The sequence below is a fragment of the Diaphorina citri genome, unplaced genomic scaffold (genome assembly GCF_000475195.1).
Source record: "Diaphorina citri unplaced genomic scaffold, Diaci psyllid genome assembly version 1.1 scaffold919, whole genome shotgun sequence".
Lineage (NCBI taxonomy): Eukaryota > Metazoa > Arthropoda > Insecta > Hemiptera > Psyllidae > Diaphorina > Diaphorina citri.
The window spans coordinates 56,792-72,040 of NW_007378350.1; the positions used below are offsets into that span (position 1 = coordinate 56,792).

At 41.2% G+C, this 15,249-nt stretch overlaps 1 protein-coding gene and 2 long non-coding RNA genes across 4 annotated transcripts; 1 reads left to right on the plus strand and 2 right to left on the minus strand.

Moving 5' to 3' along the window:
• Positions 1–423: 423 nt before the first annotated feature.
• On the plus strand, positions 424–14,352 carry LOC108252857 (60S ribosomal protein L18-like). 2 transcript variants are annotated; one of them, XM_017445660.2, is made up of 7 exons: positions 424–579; positions 672–758; positions 4,170–4,376; positions 4,829–4,864; positions 5,173–5,226; positions 13,557–13,590; positions 14,074–14,352. In XM_017445660.2, exons 1-7 carry the CDS (start codon positions 577–579, stop codon positions 14,217–14,219), a joined length of 567 nt encoding a protein of 188 aa, XP_017301149.1. In that variant the 5' UTR covers positions 424–576; the 3' UTR covers positions 14,220–14,352. The 2 variants fall into 2 exon arrangements, with proteins under 2 accessions (XP_017301149.1, XP_017301150.1); XM_017445661.2 differs by lacking the exons at positions 424–579; positions 672–758 and adding an exon at positions 781–848.
• Positions 9,341–10,072, minus strand: LOC113468992. The gene is made up of 2 exons (XR_003392549.1): positions 10,039–10,072; positions 9,341–9,433 (listed from the first exon to the last, which is right to left on the minus strand). It is a non-coding gene; the product is annotated as an uncharacterized LOC113468992 (long non-coding RNA).
• Positions 12,854–13,430, minus strand: LOC113468991. The gene is made up of 2 exons (XR_003392548.1): positions 13,356–13,430; positions 12,854–12,899 (listed from the first exon to the last, which is right to left on the minus strand). It is a non-coding gene; the product is annotated as an uncharacterized LOC113468991 (long non-coding RNA).
• Positions 14,353–15,249: the final 897 nt, after the last annotated feature.

Consider the following 15,249-nt stretch of genomic DNA (forward strand, 5'->3'; position numbering starts at 1 on the left):
GGCACAGAAGAGTTTCTGACATCATAAAAGACCTTGAGCAACATAGAACTAACATAGGTTGATAATTATCTAGATATAATCACAGAATAATCAACTGTTTATTAGATTTAATACTTACCTATCTTTGATTTCACTGAGGTATGTGTACATTCTACAGGAAGTACCGTAGGAAGTTTCTTTGAAAAACTGACCATAAATGAAGAATTTTCGAAATAGAGAAAAGCTCAAGTTCAGGGAAAACTTACGAATAAACTAAAATAAAAGTTGAAACCTTGAAAGTGGACCTCAAACTGATTTACTGATAAGAAATAAAGAAGTTGCTGTTATCTATCTCTAGCTCTAGCTACTGGCTATGGCTATGGCTATGGCTAGTCCTACTGATAACATAGATTTGAATTTTAAAATTTCCCACTTCAAAAAAAAAATATTTTGGGAAATGCGCAGTCACTCGTGGCTGTTAAATGGATCTTTTTTATGTACTTTTGTTTTTGTTTACAAAAATCGGAGTGGCCATATTGGAAATTTGAGAGGACCCGTTTTTTTCTCAAAACATTCTTCTCCTAACATCTTAGCAGAATGGTAAGTAAATTTATGAAAATTTATCCTAAATCATCCGAATATTGGCAAATTCGATTGACAATCTGACTTAACGAAATGCTTTCTAATTCCAGGGTGTCGACATTTGCCACAAATACGACCGGAGGGTTCGCAGAACCAAACCCAAATCTAAGGATGTTTACTTGGAACTTCTTGTCAAGGTATGTTTTAAAGGGGTTCACAAATACGACCGGAGGGTTCGTAGAACCAAACCCAAATCAAAGGATGTTTACTTGGAACTTCTTGTCAAGGTATGTTATAGAGGGGTTTCAGCCCTCCTTTTTAAATCTTTCCTTTTCCTTTGAAGTTAGTTTACCCCATTTCATAGGTACATCCTACTGGTCCGAAGAAAATAATTCGATCCTATATCAAAGTCCAAAAGTCCAACTTCATTCTCTTGTCCCCTCTCCATAGGAACCTCTCTTGCTCTTGAGGTTCTGCTCCTAACTCACTGACCATGAAATGTTCATGCAGAGAGCTATTTTTATGAACATTTAGTTTCGCCGGAGCAGCCAGAGTATCTGAAAAGTACAGGGTCTCCACTCCAAATTTTTAAAAATCACTAGATTCAAGGAAAAGAAATCACTAGATTTGACTTGAAAATCACTAGATTTCTAAATTCCCCCAAATGATAGTTTACTCGTGGTTTTTGAGGGTAGAACTCTCATATATACTCATTTTTATAGTAAAAAATCTTCTAGACAATGGAAAAACTGGTTAACTTTACTTTTTATGACTCCAATAACTTTTTTTTAAGCTAGCAGCACGCTATTGGCCAGATGGTCACCCGCATCCAGGTACTAACCACGCGCAACCGTGCTCAACTTCAGTGATCCATGCGGAACTGGCCTACTATTGGAAATTTTTCAAGATTTTTCACCGAAATGAGATTTCCAAATCAGCTGATCGAAAAAAATTTTGGACCCATTTTTTTTTTTTTTTTTTTTTTTTTTTAAAATTTTTCTTTCTACTCTTTGTTTAGTCCTGTTTGCTCTGATCAAAAACCCCAGCCAGCTTCATTAGTTTGTTTTGTTTGAATACATTTCATCCAAGTTTTTTTTTTTTTTTCCATTAGGCGCTTTAACAATGTTTTGTACATGTCGTTCGCGCCGGACACATCCAAGTTTGCTCTGTGCATTAAGGTTGAAATTTTCTTTTTGCCTGTGCTGGTCAAAAACCCCAGCCAGCTTCATTAGTTTGTTTTGTTTGAATACATTTCATCCAAGTTTTGATGATTTTGCTACTTTCTACTTTGTTTGTTACCATTCGAACCCGTGCCCCCAAATTACCCAGAGTGTTGACGCCATTGACACTCCCGTTGACCTCAGGTACAACATACTTCCCATACTGGTCCACCATACATTTCGACTTGACCTTGTACTTTTCCCTTGTGCTTGGATCCCACCAATTGAACTCGGTCCCGTTCTTATCAAACCGACTGCCCGTGCTGTCAACAAAGTTTTGATGTAAAGCTAGTGTGAATGACACATATTTGAGTTTTGTATTAAATAATGAGAATGAGGGATTTTGACACTTTATTTTATGGAATACAAAGTTACAGCAAGTTTTCTGACCGTTTCATTCCCATTTTCAGGTGTGTGCCCTGAGAGTGACTGACAAGGCTAGATCTAGAATATTGACCCGAAGTTCATGTAACTGGGGCGGTCATTGGAGAAAGATGTACCTGAAAGTCGTAATCATAACAAAAAAATAACCTGTAAAACAGGGCCTAGTTCATTGGAGAAAGATGTACCTGAAAGTCGTAATCATGACAAAAAAGAAATAACCTGTAAAACAGGGCCAAGTTCATTGGAGAAAGATGTACCTGAAAGTCGTAATCATGACAAAAAAATAACCTGTAAAACAGGGCCAAGTTCATTGGAGAAAGATGTACCTGAAAGTCGTAATCATAACAAAAAATAACCTGTAAAACAGGGCCAAGTTCATTGGAGAAAGATGTACCTGAAAGTCGTAATCATAACAAAAAAATAACCTGTAAAACTGTTTATCCACTGTTTCCTTATTTATCCTTCCCATTTCTCTAAGGTCCTCTTATACTTTATTTCATCCTTCCTTTTCCACTCTTACCTCATGTGTCTAAAGTCTAAACTCTACTCTCTTTCCTACATATCCAGTCTCTTGAATTTCCTGTTCTGCTTATTCGGTCCTTCCATTTATCTCCACAAATCCATTTTAACAGTCTCTCCTGTAGGCACCTTTTTTCTGTAATTACTAGTACTTCAGACCTTGTATCTAAAACTCCCCATCTTGTATTCAAACCACTCTGTTTTTTTTTTTTTTCTTCTTCTTTTAGCCTTTTTAATGTCTAGAACAGTGAATATTACTGATTAGCAAAACTGTAAGTTTGCAAAACCCTTCATTACTTCTCTGTGATTTTCACTTCTTCAAAATGGTCCAGGTATCCGGAGACTTTAAATGTTAATGGCCATCTATTCAAGTTGGAATATGCCACTCAGACTCACTGATTCTTTATCTACAACTACAAATATATTCTGTGTAGATTCCATGGATTTCTTTGCTCTGATAAGGTCAATGTTCAAGATTTATTAGCATGCAAAACATTGATAATTTTTTTGGGAATAAATTAAATGCAGATTCTCTTTATGTAGAGTTTCAACAGAAAATTCAATTAAAAGCCTTATGATATGGTTAATAGTATTTTAATTTTGTTCTGGTTCAACCAACACTGGTGTGAATTTTTAAGATGTGCATGTAATCACAATTACAATTGTTTCCAATAAATACCTGTTTCCATCTATCCTGACAAAACCTTATCCATTTTTACAACCATCAAAAGACAGTAGATGGCACAGTTTATTTATTTTGGTAATACCTTTTAAGTACCTAGGTAGGTAGATGTTTTTTTTTTTTTTTTTTTTTTACATAGAGCTGAATCCTCCTCGTCTAAATTTTTTAATAGTTTGAGTGGGTATTAGTTAGAATCCACCTTCAATCTTATTCGTCCTCACAACACTTCACACTTCTCTTTTGGGTTCATGCGTGAGCCAAGGGGGCACCCAAAGTCTCTCCCAAACTCGACTGAATTGGCCAGCGACCCCACAGCCCTCCACTCAGGAGGTGTGTGCTCATCGTTCAGCAAGTTATCCTTGAGGTCCTCTGGCCTCTGGAGGCCACAATAGCTAGTGGCCGCTGATACCCAGAACATTTGGCGGGGAGAGAAGCGTTGGAGGCCGGGCAGTCGGGGTTCTTCCGGCCGGTTGGCGGCCCAGGGGAGGTGGAGCAGCCAGAGTATCTGAAAAGTATCAACTACTGATGGTTGAAGTGGTTTGTTTGTCAGGACAGATAAGTGAGAGGCAAGCTCTCGGAACAAGTTTAGGACAAGTCAGCAGCTCTATCATCCAATGAGAATTGAGATCTAAATATCCATCTACTATCCCTTCCTAAATTTGTTATTAGTGGCATTCATATTCTAAGAGGTATAATTCAATAGTTACTTCTGTTGAGATTGGCTCTCCAGTTTATCAGAGAAATACTATGATCACTACTCCACCAAGGCAGTCTTACTAACATCTTTCCTCTGAATATTTCAGTTGTACAGATTCCTCACCAGAAGAACCAATTCCAAGTTCAACAAAATCATCCTGAAGAGATTGTTTATGTCCAAAATTAACCGCCCACCCATGGCCATCTCCAAGATTGTGCGATTCATGAAGAAGCCAACCCGTGAGGGTCGTGTTGCCGTCATTGTTGGAACCATTGTAGATGACCCGAGAATGTGGACCATCCCCAAACTGACAGTAAGTTTTTAAAGGGGGAAGAACATAAATTATTTGGTGCTAGTTAAGTCACAACAAATGAAAATTAGTGTGATTTCTCAAAACCTACTAAAAAGTATACAAATGAATAGTAAACCAGTGTTATTTTAGGGTTAGGTTAAACACAAAAAAAGCTTTGTTTTTCATAGTTATGGCTTCTGAATGATTACCAATTTCCTTGAAACTCTTTGTTTAGTCCTGTTTGCTCTGATCAAAAACCCCAGCCAGCTTCATTAGTTTGTTTTGTTTGAATACATTTCATCCAAGTTTTGATGATTTTGCTACTTTCTACTTTGTTTATTTAGCTTCAAAGTTTGTGAGAATGACACATTTAAGTTTTGTATCAAGTAATCAGAACGAGGGATTTTGACACTTTATTTTTATTGAATACCAAGTTACAGCAAGTTTTCTGACCGTTTCATTCCCATTTTCAGGTGTGTGCCCTGAGAGTGACTGACAAGGCTAGATCTAGAATATTGAAACCTTGTACTTCTCCCTTGTGCTTGGATCCCACCAGTTGATCTCGGTCCCGTTCTTATCAAACCGACTGCCCGTGCTGTCAAATCCGTGGGTAATTTCATGCCCGATGGTCCAACCCATTGACCCGAAGTTCATGTAACTGGGGCGGTCATTCGAGAAAGATGTACCTGAAAGTCGTAATCATAACAAAAAAATAACCTGTAAAACAGTGCCAAGTTCATTGGAGAAAGATGTACCTGAAAGTCGTAATCATGACAAAAAAATAACCTGTAAAACAGGGCCAAGTTCATTGGAGAAAAGAATATTGAAAGCAGGAGGAGAAATCATCACATTTGATCAACTGGCATTGAGAGCTCCCACTGAAGTCGTAATCATGACAAAAAAAAAATAACCTGTAAAACAGGGCCAAGTTCCTGACCTTCTCCTCAAAAAGTCGTACATTAAGTCGTAGGTACATCATACATTAAGGCCAAGTCCGATCACTGAGTTGTCCCAGGGCCTAGGCCTCACTTCTCTCCCACTTCCATGAGAAACACTGTGACATTGTTTCACTGGCCTGACACTTGGCCAGTTTTTGAACCAGTTATGTCATATGTCAGTCTTAGCCGTATCAGAGAACAGTTTACATGAAATAGTGGTTTCTGCTGATAGTGACAGTGGGGGTGGAACTACCCACACGCCACCCGATCGTAAATCAGCCGATTCCTTAGGTGTAATATAAACCTAACCAATAATGGAGTTCCTAATGAGCGCATCTTACCTTGTAAGACTCCAGCGGGAAACGCGATGCTATTCTCAACCGGTGAGTAAAACGCATTCACTGTTGACGCAAGTCTTTCATTTACTCAATCATGATATTTTTATCAAGGCTCGTTTCTTTGACTTGTAATGCCGTGGTCGCTACTCGATTAAAGTAGCTACTCAATTGTCCTCACGAGGCTGAGTGCACCCCGAACTCCAAGCACAGAGCCGCGCTACTCGACTAAAGTAGCTACTCAGTTGTCCTCACGAGGCTGAGTGCACCCCGAACTCCAAGCACAGAGCCGAAAAAACTTCGACCCCGCCGGGAATCGAATCCGGGACCTCCAGCGTACAAGCCGCGATACCCACTTGGCTACGGAGGTATACGAAGAAAACTATAACATAAACCTAACAAAAAGTTCCTGTGGAATTGGTAAAGGTAGGGCCATCGGCTTTAATAAACGCCCTTGGTCACTGCGACCTGGTTAGATCTTTTGTGACATTCCCTTTATTTTTTCCGATCACGCCGGGAATCGAATTCGGGACCTCCAGCGTACAAGCCGCGATACCCACTTGGCTACGAAGGTATACCAAGAAGACTATAACATAAACCTAACAAAAAGTTCCTGTGGAAAGTACATTGTGTCGAGGGGTTGGATGGAAGAGAATGCCCTAGGCATTAATCCCGCCCCTGAGTTAGGATTTTTCAATTTTTTTTTCTCTTTCTTTATTCAATTTTCTTTCTTTATTCAATTTTCGTTTTCTTTTGTTAATTTCTTATTATTTTGTTATTTTGTTTTGTGTACCTCCAAAATTAACCGCCCACCCATGGCCATCTCCAAGATTGTGCGATTCATGAAGAAGCCAACCCGTGAGGGTCGTGTTGCCGTCATTGTTGGAACCATTGTAGATGACCCGAGAATGTGGACCATCCCCAAACTGACAGTAAGTTTTTAAAGGGGGAAGAACATAAATTATTTGGTACTAGTTTAGAAGTCACAACAAATGAAAATTAGTGTGATTTCTCAAAAATTCCTACTAAAAAGTAGACAAATGAGTAGTAAACCAGTGTTATTTTAGGGTTAGGTTAAACACAAAAAGAGCTTTGTTTTTCATAGTTGTGGCTTCTGAATGATTACCAATTTCCTTGAAACTCTTTGTTTAGTATTGTTTGCACAATTTTTTTTAGTGTTTTCTTTGCTTTGTGAAATTTAACGAAGTTGTACACATTACATTGGGCGACTTTTCTATCGAAGTTCCTGTGTGTGGAGTCCAGTAGGTCTAATAATAGACTCTTGAGTGGAAGGTAACTACTAGGCGAGGTTAACGCCGGACGCGTTCTCTACCACCTAACCTTTAGAGCTCCATTATTATGTGGTCAAATTCTCAAAGAAATGATGAAATTCCATACCTCGGCTGGGATCGAACCCACGTCTTCCTATTTACCAGTCGAGCGGACTACACCACAGAGGTAGATAATTACCTACCCAGAACTGCGCTAATATTTTTATTATTATTATTTTTTTTTTTAAGATGAGTGTTTCACCGCCGTTTTTATTTCGTAGCGATGAAACAACTGCTACATTGGACGCTTGTGGTCTGTGTCGCCTGTGGAAAGTACATTGTGTCGTAAAATATATGCGAGAGAAGGGTGTAACACTAGCAGAGGCACAAGACCGAGCGACTTGAAAAAGACTGACTAAAAACGTCGACCTTGCTGGAGCGGTAAAACAATGATAATCATAGTCCTTATTTATACTGCTCGCATAGGACTGAAAAGCCCCTTAACTCCAGCAGTAGGCTACTACTATTATTGTGGTCAAAGTCTCAAATTATATTAAGGATACAATTCCATACCTCGGCTGGGATTGAACCCACGCCCTCCTGTTTACCAGACGAGCGTCTTGATCACTACACCACCGAGGCAGGTGACAGAGTAAAAGAAGAAGATTAACCTATTATTCTGCCGATGTGGTTCCGCCATGGGATACTCGGGTACTTGTGCTCCAGGTGGGAAATGGTCACCAAATTCGACAGTTTGGACATTTTGCGATATTCTTCATTGGACTTTGTAATGTTGCGCAGGCGGGATTCGAACTGAAGACTTGCGGTCAGTTCTTGCTGGGCGGTCTCTCGAGAGGCACCCATCATGACTGCAATGTCTACCATGTACTCCAAGTATGCCTTGACCACTGGGTTGGCGAGACCTGAGTGGGAAACCAAACACACAAATTGAATCTTATTTACCACTACACCACCGAGGCAGGTTAACTGTAAAGGGATGCCCGATTTTGAAAAAAAAATTTCTCTCACAGTGAAGGGTCTTGAACTTGAGCGGAACTTAACGTCAAAAAGAGAGGTACAGGGTGGTCTTATACTTGATGAACTGTCAGAGTTCGGCGTTTATTATTTACCTTCTTTCATATAACTTTTTTCCACCAGTGTCTCTGGCTGATCTACGTGTATCATGTATTGATCTTTCCTCACTTTATACACGTAAGTTTTCAGCAGAGAATATATCGGGAAGCCAAGGCGACGGAATTCATACGTTGTGTTCTCCCAGCTGAACGCTGACTCGTTCCAAGAACTGCCTGGAAAATAGAACAAGAACAAACGTCCCATAATGTTCTCAAGGTGTGTCCACACTCCACAGTATAGTCGACCGGCCGTTGATCGACATCAATTGACGTCGATGCACATCGATTCACAATGAATTCACATCGATCGATGGTCTATCGACGGTCGCGTCGACTGTGGACACACCTTAACTTGCTCTTGTGGACGACACGTTACTCCAACAGCTAGATCCCCGAGAAGAATATAACGGGGACCTAGCTGTTGTCCACAAATGAGTGGAAGTTAACTACTCGTTGAGCTTAACGCCGGAGGCGTTCTCTACCACCTAACCCTCAGAGTTCCATTGTTATTCGATCAATATCTCAAACCAATAAAAGCCCATGCCTCGGACAGCTTAACTCCATACCCAAAAAGCTCAATCTGAGGCTTAGGTGTAGGGGCTAGACAGCCCTAAAGGATGGGTTAAGCTTCTACAAATCTACGAATGCGTCGACTGGAATCGGACCTTCTGTTTACCAGGCGAGCGTCTTGACCAGGCAATAAACCCCTGTTTACCAGGCGAGCACATTGAAGGCACCAATTCCCTATGGATCACTGAAGATAACCTTTAGTTTACTGATTTGTAAATGTAAATGCAGTTTCTTTGTGTTATTATGTCACAACTTTGATGCTCACTGCAGCATTGTAGGATTTTCCCAATATCTCATGAAATGTTCATACAGGGAGCTATTTTTATGATCATTTAGCTTCGCCAAAGCAGCCAAAGTATCTGAAAAGTAATTAATACTGATGAGAAGTGTTTTGATTGTCACAACAGATTCAAAGAGGGCAAGCTTTCAGAACAAATCGAGGACAAATCACTCTGCATTTAATGAGAGTTGAGATTTCCTAAATACCCATCTCTCTCTAACCCTTCCTAAACTTAATAAATTTGGCATTCATCTAATAGCTAATAGGTTTTATTCAACACCTCTGTGTAGAAAGGCCCTCTGGTTTATTAGTGCTAATGATCTTTACACCACCAAAGCAGGTTGTCTAACATCTTCCCTCCGATTATTTCAGTTGTACAGATTCCTCACCAGAAGAACCAATTCCAAGTTCAACAAAATCATCCTGAAGAGATTGTTTATGTCCAAAATTAACTCTATTTCGGTGGCTATGTTTTCCTGTGAGGTTCCTTTCACGTCTATGAAGTGACAGTCGGCAGCCGCGTAATGACACGAGATGGCTTTTCTGAACCCCTGCGACACAGAACGGTTTAAATTTGAGAGAATATAAAAATCAGATCATGAATCTTTGTGGTAAAGCAGAGAGCTTTTTCACAACTTTGTGGGTATCACAGTATTACAAGTCTTCCATTTACTCAATCATCATATTTATCATCGCTCGTTTCTTCGACTTGTAATGCCGCCACTGGTCGCTACTCGATTAAAGTAGCTACTCAATTGTCCTCACGAGGCTGAGTGCACCCCGAGCTCCAAGCACAGAGCCGAAAAAAACCATGGCCCCGCCGGGAATCAAACCCGGACCTCCTGCGTGCAAGCCTAGTGTGATACCCACTCGGCCACCGAATCAATTATTTGCATGATACAAATTTCTTGACCCTGCCGACAATCGAACCCGGGTCTCCCGCGTGCAAGGCAAGCGCAGTGACCACTACGCCATGGGAGCTGACGAGTTACGATCAATTTTCCGCGGCAGAGCACGGACAACCTGCTAGTAAATAGTAGGCACATGTTGAAAGTTTATTACCTTCGTACAAACTTAGACCAATCTTTTGGGAGTTGGGACTGTTTGTCCCTACACCTAAGCCTTAGAGTGAGCTTTTTGTGTATAAGTCTATTACCTTAGTGACATTGGTGCCTGAGCCATGTATTAGATTCTATTTCGGTGGCTATGTTTTCCTGTGAGGTTCCTTTCACGTCTATAAAGTGACAGTCGGCAGCCGCGTAATGACACGAGATGGCTTTTCTGAACCCCTGCGACACAGAATGGGTTAAATGTGAGAGAATATAAAAATCAAATCAAAATCAAATCATGAATCTTTGTGGTAAAGCAGAGAGCTTTTTCACAACTTTGTGGGTATCACAGTATTACAAGTCTTTCATTTACTCAATCATCATATTTATCATCGCTTGTCTCTTCGACTTGTAATGCCGCCACTGGTCGCTACTCGATTAAAGTAGCTGCTCAATTGTCCTTACGAGGCTGAGTGCACCCCGAGCTCCAAGCACAGAGCAGAAAAAACCTTGGCCCCGCCGGGAATCAAACCCGGACCTCCTGCGTGCAAGCCTAGTGTGATACCCACTCGGCCACGGAATGAATCATTTGTAAGATACAAATTTCTTGACCCTGCCGGCAATCGAACCCGGGTCTCCCGCGTGCAAGGCAAGCGCAGTGACCACTACGCCATGGGAGCTGACGAGTCAATTTTCCGCGGCAGAGCGAGGACAACCTGCTAGTAAATAGTAGGTACATGTTGAAAGTTTATTACCTTCGTACAAACTTAGACCATCTTTTGGGACGGTTTGTCCCTACACCTAAGCCTTAGAGTGAGCTTTTTGTGTATAAGTCTATTACCTTAGTGACATTGGTGCCTGAGCCATGTATTAGAAGAGGATGGAAGAATACAGTGTCTCCTCTCTCCATGTATAAGTTTAACTTGTCGTGAGAGTCGAACCCGCGGATTCCGTGGTACATGGCGTTCACACCACCCTGTAGATAAAGGGACATAGTTTTAGATTTAATTGTGTACTTAAAATTTTAATTAGTTATTAGACCAATAACTAATTAAAATTTTAAGTACTTACAACGCCAATAAAATAAATAATACAACATCAATCTTCTTCCTCGCATTTTCCCGTGTTCAGACAGGGTCGGCGTTTTTCGTCAGCCTCTGAATCAGCCCTGTTTTGGCTACAAAATTTTACGAGTGGATGCCCTTCGCACTCAACCTTTGGTAATTTTCTAGCAAGGGAAATTTCCGGCTAGCATTCTCCCTGTTTAAAGTTCTTCAGCTAGACTAAATAGTACAACGTAAAAAAAAGAACTGCTAGGAACCGAACACGGGACCCTCGCATGCAAGGCGAGTGTGATACCCAACAGCACCCCCGGCTCCTTATGGGTGTGCGGCAGTACAAACAGACATGAGCTCACGTGACGTAACGTGATAGTAGTGTGTTTCTACTCACCTCCCACTCTGGATACTCATGCTGTAGCAGGGCCCCCGGCTCACTATGGGTGCGCGGAAGCACAAACAGACATGAGCTCACGTGACGTAACGTGATAGTAGTGTGTTTCTACCTACTCACCTCCCACTCTGGATACTCATGCTGTAGCAGGGCCCCCGGCTCACTATGCGTGTGCGGCAGTACAAACAAACATGAGCTCACGTGACGTAACGTGATAGTAGTGTGTACTCACCTCCCACTCTGGATACTCAATTCCCATAAAAATAAACCAGCACTTTAAAAACAGAACCGTAAAAGATTTACGCACGTAAAATTCATACACGAATAAATTTCCGCCCGTAAAAAATGCGTAAAGGAGAAGAATAATTGAAAAATAGATAGTAAAAAGGGGATTTAACAAAAAACTCCGCACACTGCGACAAAAATTACCTCAAATTTCCAAACCTTCAGGCCTGAAAAGGCAGCAGAAATTGAATTTTTTCGGACTAAAGGCAATTTTGGGGAAAAAAGAAATTTTTGGGCACACCAAACTGTCGATCTTTTTTTCCTTCAAGGAAATTTTAAAAAAGCGGTACGACGCAATGACGATAAAACGTGACGCTTTGGCGTTCGTCGGCCGACTGACTGATGAGTCGAAACGTAAACATAATTTCGCGGAAGTAAAAGAGAAATGTTTCGAAATTTCCAAAACACCACTATCGAGAGAAGAGAGGGCAGTGGCGGAGGTGTGATAGAGGGGCGGAGTTGGAGGTGCGAGTGATACCCACTCGGCTACGGAGGCTACCCACTCACCTCCCACTCTGGATACTCATGGTGCAACAGCGCCCCCGGCTCCCTATGGGTGCGCGGCAGTACGAACAGACATGAGCTCACGTGACGTAACGTGATAGTAGTGTGTACCCACCTCCCATTCTGGATACTCATGCTGTAACAGCGCCCCCGGCTCCCGATGGGTGCGCGGCAGTACAAACAGACATGAGCTCACGTGACGTAACGTGATAGTAGTGTGTACTCACCTCCCACTCTGGATACTCATGCTGTAACAAACTACCCGGGTCCCGATGGGTGCGCGGCAGTACGAAGAGACATCCGTTGTCCTTGTCTATGCGCTCCATTGCGGTCCACGCTGCGACAATGCGGTGCGCAGGTCTGTGCGGGAAGTAATGCAGGTCCTGGTGTAGCGGGTGACGCGAGGTCTGTGTTCCCGCGTCCGGTGGTTTGTTGATTAGCATGGAGTGAATAGCGCGGATGTGCGGGCCGATGAAACTTTCTACGTAGTCTAGAAGCTGACGAGAGGGAAGGGGATAAAATGATCAATTCGTCAAATGATGGAAAGTATTGTGTCCCTCCTCGCCCATCTTATGAGAGGCATACTACGGGATGGGCATGCTACAACACAGGTCTGGCTGGGGGACCTTAAACAGGGAGTAGGCCAGCCTTGTCTGGGTGGGGGACTTTAAACAGGATGAATAGCGCGAATGTGAGGGCCGATGAAACTTTCTACGTAGTCTAGAAGCTGACGGGAGGGAAGGGTAAATAATGATCAATGCGTCAAATGATAGTAATAAATGATAGAAATTATTGTGTCCCTCCTCGCCCATCTTATGAGAGGCATACTACGGGATGGGCATGCTTATGAGAGGCATACTACGGGATGGGCATGCTACAACACTGGTCTGGCTGGGGGACCTTAAACAGGGAGTAGGCCAGCCTTGTCTGGGTGGGGGACTTTAAACAGGGAGCATACCAGCCTGAAATTTCCCTTGCTAAAAAATTAGCAAAGGTTGAGTACGAAGGTTATCCACTCGTAAAATTTTGTAGCCAAAACCAAATGTCAGTCCAAAAGCGATCACCCTAGTTAGGGCTGATCGAGTGGCTGACGAAAACCGCCGACTCCGTCTAAACACGGGAAAAGGCGAAGAAAAGGAAGATTGTAATAGAAAGTAATAAGCACTACTGTGAGTTATCTTACCTTTTTGTGCATGGTGTACTTCTCAAACACCTCATCGTAAACCAGCTCCTGCACCTTGTTGTACAGGTACTCCCCTGGGAATTACCTTGGTCTTCAGAAGTACACTTGGAAGTCAACTTCCTTGTGTAAATTTATTCCATAAAAAATAGGTACATCAATGAATCATTTCTTAGATGTCAGCTTTAGTGACTTGGGAAAAAGGCTCCCACTGGCAAGAACACAGTCCTCATGCAAGGTAATTGTCTATCCACTGTTTCCTTATTTATCCTTCCCATTTCTCTAAGGTCCTCTTCTACTTTATATTTCCATCTCATTTTCATCCTTCCTCTTCCACTCTTACCTCATGTGTCTAAACTCTACTTTCCTGCATATCTAGTCTCTTGAATTTCCTGTTCTGCTTATTCCTCTTTCCTACATATCTAGTCTCTTGAATTTCCTGTTCTGCTTATTCTGTCCTTCCATTTATCTGCACAAATCCATTTTAACAGTCTCTCCTGTTGGCATCTTTTTTCTGTAATTACTTGTAATTTATTTGTTCCATAATACAATCTTCAGACCTTGTATCTAAAACTCCCCATCTTGTATTCAAACCACTGTGGATTTTTTTTTTTTTTTTCTTCTTTTAAAAGATAACACATGAATTTTTATTTTATGTAGATAACTTTTTCCCAATTTGTTATTTTTATGATTTTAATCACCATTCCGCACTTCTTTACAGGAAAGAGAACTGGACGTGAAGCCAACAAACACTTTGGCCCTGCTCCCGGTGTTCCCCACAGTCACACGAAAGCTCACGTCAGATCTAAAGGCCGCCAGTTTGAACGGGCACGAGGACGAAGAACCAGCAAGGGATACAAGAAGTAAACGCGTCGCAATCTGTGCTTTGTTCTTGTATGTTGTTATGTTTTATACTTCTGAAAATATAAGAGAGATCCATCGAATTGTATTTAAAGTGAAAAAATACATGTGTGATGACAAGCTTTGTATTAAGTACATATTTTGATTTGTTTTCTATTTAGTGGGGTTTTTGTGGATATCTGTTTTAGGGCTTTTCTAGGTTTATCACACAGAAAATCATGAATGGTTATCAGCAGAAGTAATTAATGTGCTTATACAAAGCTATTACAAATTTAATGTCCACCTGGAGTTGAGTTGACTGAATTTTTATCTTGCTGCTAGGACATGAACCCAGCCCCCTTGATTACAAGTCCACCACTGACTTTTATGGGACCCTGTTCATTATTTGGAATAGGTTTATATAACTGCCAAGGATTTTGGTGATGTGAAGCACCTCCTCACAATAACCTCACCCAGACTGAGTGGGAAGAAAATCCAACAGTATTAGATCAGGTCATCCATTTGAATACCTGAACGTTGCTTTGTTGCTTAACATCAGTGTTGAGTGTTATAGGCGAAATGCTAGCATCGTTTGATGACCGCTGTCCTACCAGCTCGTCAATTAACGCGCCACGATCTTGTAAACGGATCTTTGAGTACATAAAATTCCTCCATGCGCATTCGCGGTTTTCTGTGTTTATTTTGGCGGTAATTTTTTAAAAAATTGATAAGATTTGAAAAAAAAAATCAGAAGCAAAAGAAAAAGTGATAGAATTTGCTGATTTTAGTCTAGAAACCTAGCTTTTGTCGAAGGAATTTCTTGAAAAATGAATTCTTCAAGAGCCTTTGCAGCCAAATTGGCCAAGAACGTAAGGTATGTATTCTATTAATTGGGGTACATCTGAACAAAAAAATAGACAGGACATTCTATTAAAGAAAGTGGAAAAAAGGAATTTTTTTTACATAAAATGTTGTCTTAAATCCATTTCCCCCCCCCTCCCTCATCTCTTCCTCTGTAATTGTTATTATGTTCTGTCTCATTGAAAAATAAAGTAAA